At 42.7% G+C, this 13,509-nt stretch overlaps 1 protein-coding gene across 1 annotated transcript in view; it reads right to left on the bottom strand.

Annotated features, from left to right (window-relative positions):
* SLC14A2 (solute carrier family 14 member 2) overlaps positions 1-11,363 on the bottom strand; it is a 49,621-nt gene extending 38,258 nt beyond the window's left edge. The window contains exons 1-4 of the mRNA XM_036918703.2: positions 11,199-11,363; positions 6,221-6,401; positions 5,042-5,231; positions 3,818-3,946 (exon numbers count right to left, since the gene is read on the bottom strand). Of these exons, the coding sequence (XP_036774598.2) occupies positions 3,818-3,946; positions 5,042-5,231; positions 6,221-6,401; positions 11,199-11,348 (650 nt within the window). The 5' untranslated portion in view covers positions 11,349-11,363. The remainder of the gene's footprint in view (positions 1-3,817; positions 3,947-5,041; positions 5,232-6,220; positions 6,402-11,198) is intronic.
* Between the last annotated feature and the right edge of the window lie 2,146 nt (positions 11,364-13,509).

Genomic DNA, 13,509 nt, shown 5'->3' with positions numbered 1-13,509 from the left:
TTAAGACCACAACTTAGAGAAACACATTTTAAAAGTATTATAATTTGCTTTGAATAGAAAACTTTATAAAATAATTAAAATATTTCCTTATTTCTAAAATCAAGAAGACTAAACAAAATGCAATCCTTTCAAAATATCACATATTGCCTTTGGATCATTAAGATGTACAATGGTTACTATCATGGCTGTGATGACATTTGAGAGGCTGCCCCGGCACATAGATCTATGCAGACTTAGATTCAGTCAAGTACTCTGAGCTACTCTGGGAACTACCATGTGAAAATGGAAACTTCAGTTCTTGGTGTCCTCTCCCTTCTTGTCTCTTCTTGGCCTATTCCTTGGGAAGAGCATGAATTTTGGAGACAGAAGGAGCCCAGTGCAAATCCTAATTCCTACACTTATAGGCTGAGTGAGCAATGTTCAGTAATTAATCTTTCTTAACTTTAGTTTCTTCTGGAGGAACCAGCTGTCCCAGACAACAAACACCCTGTTCCACACACAGTGAGCTGCAGGACAAAACATGAAATTTACTGATCGGGTTGATTGGACTACTTTAATTAGTGACCATACATCTCACGTGGGCATTTAAGGTTGCCTGAAAACCCTACTACACATCTCTAGCAAATCAGCTCTCCAACTTGCTGAGAAAGCTATTTCACATTTTCTTCTCCTCAAATCTTTACTGTCTGCTTCCCTTTTGTTTCAGCTAACCACTTTGCTTTACTTCATTAAAAAAACAGAAATGACAAGATGAGCAATGCTTTTTATTCTGAACTGTAAGATCCACTCGCCGATTGCCTTGTTCATATAACGCAAGTGTCCCTGCTCGTCCATCAGGGCAGTTCTTTTCCTTGTACCTCGGGATCCAATTTGTCTCAAAGACTTCACTCCTGCAATTCTCTCCTCTCTCTCTCTTGCAGCTTCAATTTCTCCTCCTCTCTAGATCACTCTCATGAGTGTACAACATGCTCTAGTGTCTTCTACCTTTAAAAATCCTCCTCCTTTAACCTGCTGTCCCCTCTAGCTGGTGACCCAGGTCTCTGCTCCCTCAAAAGTATTGTCTGCCTTGCTATGGCCAATCCTGCTGTTTCCATTCTTTCCTAAACCCACGCCAATCTGGTGCGTGTTCTTCCTACACCACAGAAATGGCTCTTGCCATTTCACCAAAGACATTTATCTTGTCAAATCCATGGTCACTCCCTGCCCCCTTCATTTGACAGTTGGACCCTCTGGTTGAGTGGCAACACCTATCAGGGTTCCCACGACACTGCATTTTCTTAGCTTTCTTCCTGCTTTTCCAGCTGCTCCTTGTCAGCTCTCCCCAGTGCTGCTTCCCTCTTCTGCCACTTGTCTAGATATCAGGAGGTCCTACGGTTCTGTCTTGGGCCTTTCTTCAATCTTCTTCTTCTTTTTTTTTTTTTTTTGGTGATATCCCTCAGTCCCAAGGATGAAATATCTTCTGTATGTTTATGCCTTGCAAATCTTGATAATATCACTAAATTCCAGATTTGTACATCCAACTACCTTCTCAACATCTCTACTTGTTAGTCAGTCTAAGGTTTAATAATGCCCAACAGAACTTTTGATTTGAATCCTGTCTCCCACCACCAATCTGTTTTTCTCTTAGTCTTCTCCATCAACCCAGGTACTCAGGCAAATTACAGGAGTGTACTCAATTTTCTTCCTTTACTCCCTCATATTCCACGGCTTCCCAGAAAGTCCTTTTACCTGTATCTTCCTTAAAATATACCCCGAGCCCAACCACTTCTCACCACCTTCCTGGATATCACCCTGTCCCACCACTCTCATCTCTCTGTGGTTAAGCAGCTGATCCCGGGAGCTGTGCTTCCAGCATCCACTCTTGCTTCAGTTAAAATCCTTTCTCCACACTGCAAGCAGTCATTTGTTTAAATTTAGATCATATCCTATTACTCCTCTGCTTAAAACCCTTAAACTGCTTCCAATCACAGCTGTAATAAAAATGAAAAGGCTTACTGGATTTACAGTAAGATCTTACTGGATCTACGGACAGGGTCCGGCCTTCACCACTTCTGCCCGTGTCCCCTGCCGCTCCTCCTTCATTCACTGGGCCTCAGACCCACTGGTCTTGTCTTTTGAGCACATCCTACTTCCCCAGCTGGGGTCTTTGCACAAGCTGCTGCTTCTGTCTGTGCATCCATCACCCGATCTTCAGATGGCAGGGGCCTTCTTATCATTTAGGTGACAGCTCAAATGTTCTCCTCTGCAAAGTGACTGTCCCTGACCACCCATGTCTGGAATCACTCTCTGTCCATTTGTCCTGCTTTGCTTTCCTCAAAGCACATATCGTATCTAGAAATGACCCTTTCAATTAACTAGTTTGTGAGTTTATTTCTATCTTGGCGAAGAAGAATGTAAGCTCCAAGCAGATGGAGACTCTTTCTTATTCACAACTAGCCCCAGCATCTGGAATAGTCCCTGCACATAGCAGGCTCTCAGCAAATATTTGTTTGTTGGCTAAATCTGGAAAATGGCTCTACTTATACCTATTCTATGGATTGGATTTCAAGGACTACTTGAATGGATTAGTGAACAGACTGGACTAGCAGCACAGAGCTCAGCCCAGAGTGCGTGCTGAATGATCTTCGTTGGTCTTCTAAACTGGGAAGTAGGGGTGGGGGTGGGAACACTGGAGACAAACTGCCGCCCAATGCAAAGTGGCTGAGGAGGTTAATCTATGTGGTTATAAACCAAATGCATGCAAATGAAGACAATTTTCCTACTCCTGGTATGGTGGTAGGTGGGGGGCATTGAGGAAGTCCCCACAGAAATGATTGCTTTGGCTTTTTGTCCTGATGGATTAAGAAAGTCAGAAACCCTAAGAAGAAACATAAAATGCCCAGAAAGGTTTATGTAGTAAATTATTTGTATGTACTAGTAGGAAGTATTGGATTAGTACTTAAAATTGAAATTTTAGTAACTCCAGACTTTGAAGCCAGAGAAAGACATGTATTTATTTCTTAGAGATCTTAAAAATCAGTCAGCATGTCTGAGAATGGTGGCACACAAGGAATGGGGGACATGAGTTACCCACAGACTTCTTGCCAGTGTGTGACAGGGGACATCATACAGATACTCTCAGACTCTGCAGACCCACCACAGGTCCACATGAACTAAGCGTCACTGTGCCTAGGACACCCCTGACCTCAGCAAGTATTTGTTCCTAAAACCTTTCAGGGTGACTTTTTTATTCTTCGGCAAAATGAGGTGATTGTACACCAAGATCTCAACTGATGCTTTTTGTTCCAAGATTCTGTGTTTCAAATATAGACATTCTGTTCCAAGAGAGCTCCGATTCTATCTCAAGTGAGTTTTCAGCTTTTGGGTATTAGTTGGGCTATAGGATAGATGATTCCCATGTAGCCTGGAGTTGACAGTAGTGCAGACCCTAGGTTCATCATGGAGGACTTTCATAATGTATAACCTAGGGCCAGTTAATTAATGTCTGTATGCCTTGGTCTTCCCTTCTGTAAACTGGGGATGATAACTGTCTTGCTTAGCATTGTGCTGGCTTTCAGGAAATACCCAATAAATGTTAGCCTTTATTATTAAGCCTATAATTCAAGGATGATTATTAGCACAGTAAAGAACATGTGGTATTTGCAGCTTTAAAGGATCTCTGTTAATTTTAAATTCAAAAATGATCCCCTGTGTGGCTACTGAACTCATGGATTTTCACTGTGTCCAGCAAGATAAAGCAGCCTGACTATGAAGACACTTGGCCCCAGTGTAAGACGTTGGGGCGCTGTGGGTTTGTGAGCAGAATGAGGTGTCTCACCAGGCCATGGCTGTGAATGTCACAGGAAACAAAAGCCACCAGTAATAGTCTAGCTTCTCAGAGAACACGGCCATCAGCAGCCCCACCAGCATCCCGTTGTAGCCGTGAAGTCCTGAGGCGATGGCGGACCTCGGGGAAACAGAGGTATTCACCAGTGCTTATCAGGCCCTCCCTGCTGGCCCTTCCAGAAAAGTGTCCACTGAATCGATGAATGTGGGGCAGTTGCACAGCTGCCAGCACTGCTCCAGATCACACACACATGCACACGCATACACTCTCCCAACATGCATGCAACAAAACGTTTCACAAAATAACACTTACTTTTCCTGCATATGGATTACTTTAACCTTTTTTATTTTATACTATTATTTGAATTTTTAAAATGCTGTTGACAATTAATTCACAAATGGGTTGGGGACCACAAAATCGAAGAACACTAAGAATATGGGCACTCCCAAAGTTCTCTGATCATCAGAAGCACCAGGGGAATCTCATTAAAAATACCACCTCCCAGATCCACTGAATGGGTGTATCTCTGGGAGGGAGGGGGTACAGGTGGGGCTGAGAAGCTACATTTCTTAACATTCATTCCAGGTGATTCTGGCCATCAGGAAAGTTTGGGAACTGTTGGACTAACTTACGGCAAAGTCTGAGGAGGTGGTCCAGTTCTGTAAAATACAACCGGTATGAGCGGACTTCGTAGCTACCAGGGCAGAGCTGGCCCGTCCTCCAGGCCTGCCTCACGCCTCCAGGAGCTCAAGGTTGTTCCCCTTCCTCCACGCTGCATCCGCACTGCCCTCCCTTGCCCCACCTAAGTGCATGTTGTAGCTCAAAGGCTATGTTCTCTAATCTTTGCAACACTTGGTGATTTCTGCCTTCTCCAACCTCTCCAGCCTGTACTGTCTTGTGTTCTGACACACTTCTTGCCTGTTAGTTTCTTCTCCCTCAACTCGACTGAAGGCTTCTGAGGGAAGAAGAGCTTGTGTTCCTCTGTAACCTACCTGCCTCCAAAGGAGTGTTTCCAGAAGGCTCCACAGTCAGACGGAGCCTGGCGCTCTCACTTGCTGAGAGCACAGGAGTAGTTTAGTTCTGTTAAGACTTCCAGCAGCCTGTTCAAAGCTGATCCTCAGGAGATTTTGGGTTGGCTGGTAGGACAAACCTGGCTGATTGCTCAAGTACACACTTCTCCACCTGTCTATCCTAAGACCCCAGAGAGGGACCTACCTGTCCTGGCTCAAGACAAGAGCAGTTAAGGTTGAGACCACTGCTCCCAGGCCTCCGGCAATCGTCCACCAGGGATTTTGGATCAGGAGCCCTATGAAGATGATGAGCCCACTGAGGGGGTTGTTGACGAACATCACCTGAGCAGTGCCCCTCAGCACCCAGTCTGTGAACTGGAGGGCCAGCGCCTTATCTGAAAGAGAAAGGCAGAGCCATCAGCAGGAGCCAGCCTGGGCTTTCCTGCTGGACCACTGGTTGGCATAGAAACCAAGGCAAATAGGGGCGCAGGGGATGGGACATTTCCCCTCCTTTAGCCTGGCGCCGGCTGGGGCCTCTGCGCAGCGAGGCAGTCAGTCTGCAGCGAGTGTTCGCTTTCCCATACAGGCTGAGGCACCATGCGGAGACCAATTTAATGCTGTTCCAGCCATCAGCTCAGTTGGTACAGAAGCCCCAGGAGCATTCCAAAGGGAAATTCATTGCTCCAAGAGAACGGTTGAGAGGGAAGGAAACTCTCTTTGTATGTAGTGCTGTATGACTCAGTGGAGGGCTTGTACCTGAGGAGCAAAGAAAGTTGTTTGAAGACAAGAAGCTGAGAAGAAATGATTTTAACTCTGCTGTGAAATCAGTATGGAGTTAGGACCTGGGGGAAGCCAGATCTAGAAGAGGGGACCTCTCTGTTCTGGTTTGGTTTCCAGGACAACCTAAATAGGTGGGGTGGGGAGCAGGCTGGGTCAGGGGAGGTAGGAGTGTTTGCTTCAGCTTTTAGTTTAGGGAAACTAGGGGAAGAGAGATGTTAAAAGGAAGGAACCCTGTAACACTGTGGAGAGAGATGCCAATATTTTCTTTGTGCATCATAAATGGCTGCAGAACAAGTGAAGGAGTGGCCACTTAGCTTATTTGGGGGGTGGCTTATTTGTTGCTAATATGGCTGTTGTATATCTGTTCTATGTAGAAGTGAAGAACTTGCAAAGAAAGAGGATCTGGGAAATGCATTTAGTTCTCAAACTGGGAATTCTGAGTTAGTCAGGCACGTCACACCCCCCAGGAGCCAGGTCAGGGTGGGAGTGCATCAACTGCGGGGGTCCTCTTGGTGGGGAGTGAGGAAACGGCTCCCTCCACCCACGCCAGAGAGAGGGAGGGCTGTCTCCCTGGCTTGGCTACTCCTTCCGGGCAGCTGCCTACCTTTCAGCCAGCTCCTGCACTCCTTCATCTCGCCCGTGAGGTAGCCCACTGCTTGAAAGAGGCTGAGGCCTCCCCGGCCTGCAGAGCCCTGGCGGGCTGCTCCGCTCTCTCTCCTCTTACTTCTTTCAGTGGGCTTTTCAATTTTCACAATGTGGCTGTCTTCACTGGATGACTGAAGATCCTTTCAGGAGAAGCCATGACAAAATATCAAATAAGATACTTGGAGAGCAGGGACATTTGGGAATAAAGAAGGGTGTCAAGTTTTTTGATGAAGGATCATAAGGCAAACGTCCCTGTCTAATGCCTCCCAGAGCGTCCCATGTAGGCCTGCTTTTCCAGGTCTGTACACCTTCACATCACTCTTGTGTGGCCATCAATGCCTTTTGGCAATTTGGCATGCCTATGGACTTCTTTCTGGAATAATGTTTGGAAATGAATAAAATAAATAAGATTACAAAGAAAACCAATTTTATTGAAATGCATTTGTCACAGTATGTTTTAAAAAATTTGTGATATACATTGAAGTAGAGCAGATCCAGTAACAATAGTAATTTCAAAGTAGCGATGAGTGAACATGTGGGGACTCTTCACCCCCAACTCTGGACTTTATAGTGCCTTCCCAGTGCCAGAGCTCACCAGGGGATCGCCTGAGGTCTTTACTATGACTGCCTCACAGCCCAACTGCTCCTTTTGTCTAATCCTGTGTCTTTACTCCTCTACAAATGTTGACCCCCAAGGGTATACCCCAATAAATTTCTTACATGCAAATCTCCATCTCAGAGTCAGCTTCCTAGGGGAACCCATTCTGTGACAATGGCAATATCTTGGGTACTACTAATAAGGCTGTTGCTCATTGCTTATTTACAATAGAAGCAGTTTAACAACAAAGCCCCAAAATATATGAAGAAGAAACTGGCAGAACTGAAGGAGAAAAAGACAGTTCAACAATAATAATTGGAGACTTCCATACTCCACTTTCAAAAATGGATAGAATAAGTAGCAGAAGATCAACATGGAAATAAAAGAGTTTAACAACAGGACAAACCAACTAGACATAATAGATAACTATAGAACACTCCATCCAGAAATAGCAGGATGCACATCCTTTTCTAGTGTACATCAAACCTTCTCCAGTATAGGCCATAAAATTGGTAAAACATTCTTACTGATAAAAAAAATTTAAACGATTGACGTCATACAAAATATAATATGATCTCTGACCACAATGGAGTGAAATTATAAATAATAAAGAAATTTGGGAAATATGTGGAAATTGAACAAAACAATTCTAAATAATTAGTGGATCAAAGGGGAACTCAGTAGAGAAATTAGAAAATTCATTAGGATGAATGAAGACAAAAACACAGCCTATCAAAACTTATGGGATGCAGCTAAATTAGTGCTTAAGGGGGAATTTATAGGTCTAAATACCTATGCTAAAAGAAGAAGAAAATCTCATAGCAATGACCCAACCTTTCACTTTAAGAAACTAGGAAGAAAATGGTGGGCTAAACCCAAAGCAAGTAGAAAGAAGGACATAATAAAGATTATAATGGAAATAAATAAAATAGAGAATAGAAAAACAATATAGGAAGTCAATGAAATTAGAAAGTCAATGAAACTAAAAGTTGGTTCTTTGAAAGATCAAAATAGACAAACTTTTGGCTAGACTGACCAAGCAAAAAAGAGAAGATTAAAATTACCAGAAATGGAAGAGAGGATATTACTACTTGGAGTAGTAATATACTAAGATCAACAACTAAGAAAAAAAAAAGGATTCTAAGGGAATGGAATTATAAAGATATGAGTTATTATATGCTAACAAATTAGATAAACTTGACGAACTGGATAAATTCCTAGAAAGACACAAACTACCAAAACTTGCTCAAGAAAAAAAAAATAGAAAATCTGAATTGATCATAACAAAGTGAGGCAACTGAATTAGGAAAAACAAAAAAAAACATTTCCCACAAAGAAAAATCCCAGTCTAGATGGCTTCACTCATGAATTCTACCAAATGTTTAAAGAATTAATACCAATCTCTTCCAAAAAATAGAAGAGAAGGAAAACTTCCTAACAATTCTATGAGGGAGAAACCTCATATGCCAAAACCAGACAAGACATTGTAAGAAAGAAAACTAGAAATCAATATGCTTTATACATATAGATGCAAAAATCCTTAGCAAAATGCTAACAAACCAAATCCAGCAACATAAAAAAAGAATTATGGTCAAGTGGGATTTATTCTAGGAACTGAAGACTGTTTCAATATATCAAAATCAATCAATAATACTAACTATTAATAATTTTTAATAATAAGAGAATAAAGGGAAAAAAACCCCATGATTATCTCAATAGGCACAGGAAGACCATTTGAAAAATTGCAACATTTCCTGGTGAAAACATTCAATAAACTAGGAATAGAGAGGAAATTCCTTAACCTAATAAAGGGTGTATACTAAACACACAGCTAATATCATACTTAATGGTGAAAGCCTGGGTGCTTTCTTTTAAGACCAGGAGCAAGACAAGGATGTCTGCTCTCATCACTTCTATTCAACATTGTATTGGAAGTTCTAGGCAGAGCAATTATGTAAGAAAAAAAAAAAAGGGAACTATACTGGAAAGAAAGATTTTAAAGCTATCTCTATAGATGGCACAACCTTTAATATGGAAAATCTTTCAGATAATCCACAAAAAACTATTAGACATATGGGTTCACCAATTTCACAGGATAGAATATCAATATGCAAAAATCAACTTTATTTTTATACTCTGGCAATGAACAATCCTAAAATAAAATTAAGAAAACAATTCTAGTTATGATAGTATGAAAAAGAATAAAAGATCATGGAATTAATTTAACAAAAGAGGGGCAAGACTTGTGCACTAAAAACTACAAAACATCGTTAAAGGAAATTAAAGACCTAAATAAACTCAAAGATATTCTATGTCTATGACTGGAAGACTTAATCTTGTTAAAATGGCAATACTCCCCAAACTGACCTGTAGATTTAACAGAATACCTACTAAAATCTCAGTTGCTTTTTTTTTTTTTTTTTGCAACGATTGACAGTCAGAACCTAAAATTCATATGGAAATTCATGGGTCGTAGAATGGATAGAACAAAACAATCTTGAAAAAGAAGAACAAAGTTGGAGGACTCATACTTCTTGATGTCAAAACTGACTACAAAGCTACAAAAGCTACAGTATTCAAGATGGTGTCACACTGGCATATGGATAAATTCTAAGTCAGTTAAATAGAGCTGAGAGTAGGGAAATAACCCAAACAACTATGGCTAACTGACTTTTTATTGGAGTGTCAAGACACTTTAATGGGGTAACAATAGTTTATTTAACAAATGGTGCTGGGACAAATGGATATCTGCTTGTAAAACACTGAAGTGGGACTACTTAATATCATATACAAAAATTAACTTAACATGGATAAAGGACCTACATGTAAGTGCTAAACTATGAAACATAGATAAAAACATGAGTAAATCTTTGTGACCTTGGATAAGAAAATGGTTTCTTAGATATGACACCAAAAGTGTAAGCAATCAAGGAAAAAATAGACCAATTGGACTTAGTCAGAATTTAAAAACCTTGTGCTTCTAAGGATGTTATCCACAAAGTGAAAAGACAACCTACAGAGTGGGAGAAATTATTTCTGAATAATATATTTGGCAGGGGTCTAATGTCCAGAGTATAGAAAGAACTATTACAACTCCACAATAAAAAGAAAAATAACCTAATTACAAAATGGGCAAAGGATTTGAAAAGACATTTTTCTGAAGAACTATACAAGTGGCCAGTGAGCACATGAAGAGAATGTTCAACATCATTTCTCATTCTCAAAATCACAATAAGGTGCCACTTCACTTCCACCTAGGCCATAATATAAAAGACAGATAATAACAGGTTTTGGAGAGGAGCTGGAGCGGCATGGTATGTATATAGCTGGTGAGAAGTACACTGATGTATTTGTTTCGGAAAACAGCTTGGCAGTTCCTTAAAATGTTAAACATAGATTTACCATATGACCCAGAAATTCCACTTTTAGGTCTATAACCAACAAAACTAAAACATGTATCCACATAAAAACTTCTACACAAATACTCATAGTGGCATTATTTATAACAGTCAAAAAGTCATAACAATCCAAATGAATATCAACAGATGAATGGGTAAACAAAGTATGATATTCATATAATGAAATGTTATTTGGCCATAAAAAGGAATGATGTTCTGATTCATGCTACAATATGGATGAACCTGAAAACGTTATGCAAAATGCAAGAGGCCAATCAGAAAGGCCACATATTAATATGATTGTGTTTATATGAAAAATCCAGAATATGCAAATCCATAGGGACAGAAAATCAATTGGTGGTTGAGGCTGGGGTGAGGGTGGAGTGAGGAGTGACTGCTAATAAGACTGGAGTTTCATCTTTAGGTGATGAAAATATTCTGGAATTACGTAATAGTGATGCTCATACAACTTTGTAAATATGCTAAAAACCAGTGAAATTTAAAGGGGTGAATTTTATTATGTAAATTATATCTCATTTAAAAAAACCCTTAGTGGTTTTGTGTTCCTCTCCACTGTATCAGTTCAGGGAGTGCTACAGGCTGGCATCTGAATGAAGGCCTTCCTTCTGGAGATAACAGGCCAATTCAAAGGGGGTAGATCTAAAGGGGAGAGTTTGGAGACTAATTGGAAGACTGGTGTGTGAGTGTGTGCCTTCCCAATTTGTCCTTAAAATCAGGCCACACACAGAGCCACGTTTTCTCTCGTAGCCCAGGTGGACCAGTCATGGGTGTAAGCATGCACTGATGGTGGGGCAGAATCTCCTGGGCCCTGGCCCTGGCCCGGCATTCTGTAACACTGCCTTGAGAAGCTGGGCAAGCACCGTCTTTCCCTCCTCCCACTCTCCTCTCCTAGGAAACATCTCAGGAGGGATATTTCTCACCTTTTCTTCAGGCATTTCCAGCAGAGGCAGGGCCGGGTGGGTATCCTGGGGGCTGGAGGGCCAGCTAGGGCTGGTAGGCTCTGACTCGTAGAGTTTGTATTTGTTAGAAAGAGGCTCTACCCGGGGGGGCCTGCTGTGTGGGTCAGACATCTCCTTCAGAGGGTGGCTGCTCATCGGTCTGGTGGAGGGAAGGAAAAGACAGGTGAATCAGGATGGGGCCAGAGGGACTTGGCTGAGGCTGCAGGAGGCTGGTCCTGACACCCAACATCTACAGACCCCACAGCTTGCTGCCAGAGGGGCGGGAGCCATTCCTCCATCCACGTGAACTTTACCTTCCAAAGTCCCCCTTCTTTCAAGCCCTGAAGAAAGTTCATTTCTGGGGACCACCCAGTTAGAATAGCTGTCTTTCTTCTTTCCCTGATCACTGAAATAGTTTCTCTCTACCTTTCCTACTGCCCATTGTCATATCTTACTGTGGAAGTCAGTTGTACTTATTATTTCCCCTTGATACATGCACACAGATCTGGGTCTTCCAACCAAGTAGGGATCTAAGAGAAACTCCCTTTCCTAATTGCTATGGAGTCTATAGTGCTTACAGTTGACCTCCAGCCCCCTGCTTTGCCCTTTGCCCTCAGTGCTCTTTCCAGCTCCTTCCCTCTTTCCCTTCTCCAGGAACAGAAAGAGGCTCTGGTATAATCTACTGGAGACTATGGGCACCGGCCTGGAGGTACTTCCTGCTCTACGTGGGGCCCCTTTGCCCTTCACTACGGGGGCCAGCAGGTTCATGTCCGGACTTGCTTTTGGAACGACTTCAGTCCACGGTCCTCAGTTTCTTGGGATAATCTGGCTGCTATACTTTTCTCCTTCCTTTCAGTCATCGTAGCCATTCTATTTTGGCCTCCTCCAGCTCAGTATGTCTTCATTTATTGTTTCTTTGACAGGTGGTTTTGTACCTGCACGCAGTCTCTTCCCAGTGAGTTCTAGAGTTCTCCCCATTGCTCCTCCACCTCTCCTGAGTTGTAGGATAGCGTTTCTTAGGACACTGATGGAAGATCCCCAGCCTGGGTGCTAGCATGCCTTGTGCTTACATCTGCAGACACTGCTAAAGGATTGCACCGTACTCTTCCAGAGGGGATGAAGGCCCCCTTTCTGTCTCTGAATCGGTACCACTTCCCTCAGCTGTTTCCTCTCCTGCTCCCACTGAGAGCAATTCCTGCTCTTCCGTGTTGCTTCCAGACCAACATTCACCTTGCCTGTGTACAAACTCCTCTACCTGGAGGCTTGTGTCACCCCTCTAATTGCTCCCCACTGTGTCACCGACTTCCTGGGCACTCTCTCACCGGCGGAGACTTGAGGAGCTCCTGAGCATCGTCTCCATCTCCACTCAGGTGCATCCAGGGGCACAGCCCTTTCACCTCTTAGAGGCCTCCTGCACCATAGCTCCAGCGGCCCCCCTCTTCCCTTCCCTCTTAACCACTTTGGATTTTTGCGGTCAATCATTTTATTTCTTTCAACTCCTTTGCTTCTTCCTCTTACCCTCTCTCATGCTTGTGTGATGAAATCCAAGCCAGCTTCACCCAACCGTCCATCTTTTCCATGCTTTCATTGAGCAACTGGACATTGCTAGAGAAAAACTGCATAACCAGGCAGGCTGCTTTCACTTTGAATTCAGGCTCACCATCCTCAGATGAACACTTGGCACTTCCCTTTCTCTCTCAGCCAGCCCAGTGGGTTTCTGTTACTACTGCCCTTGCTGCAAGACCTCCACGTTGGCAAACTCAAACATGCTTCCGGAATTCCACAGAACTGACCATGTTGGCTTGACAGACTCTCCCCTCCTTAGCTTTTAAAAATATTATTTTTATTTTGGTATCATTAATGTACAATTACATGAGCAACATTATGGTTGCTATATACTCCCCCCATTATCAAGTCCCCACCACACACCCCATTACAGTCACTGTCCATCAGCATAGTAAGATGCTATAGAATCACTACTTGTCTTCTCTGTGTTGTACAGCCTTCCCCATGCCCCCCCAACACCATGTGTGCTAATCATAATGCCCCCTTTTCCCCCTTATCCCCTTCCCACTCATCCTCCCCAGTCCCTCTCCCTTTGGTAACTGTTAGTCCATTCTTGGGTTCTGTGATTCTGCTGCTGTTTTGTTCCTTCAGTTTTTGCTTTGTTCTTATACTCCACAGATCAGTGAAATCATTTGCTACTTGTCTTTCTCCATCTGGCTTATTTCACTGAGCATAATACCCTCTAGCTCCATCCATGTTGTTGCAAATGGTAGGATTTGTTTTCTTC

This window comes from Manis pentadactyla, chromosome 6 (genome assembly GCF_030020395.1).
Source record: "Manis pentadactyla isolate mManPen7 chromosome 6, mManPen7.hap1, whole genome shotgun sequence".
Lineage (NCBI taxonomy): Eukaryota > Metazoa > Chordata > Mammalia > Pholidota > Manidae > Manis > Manis pentadactyla.
The sequence above is the reverse complement of the archived record's forward strand: the minus strand, read 5'-3'. Positions and strand labels throughout refer to the sequence as shown.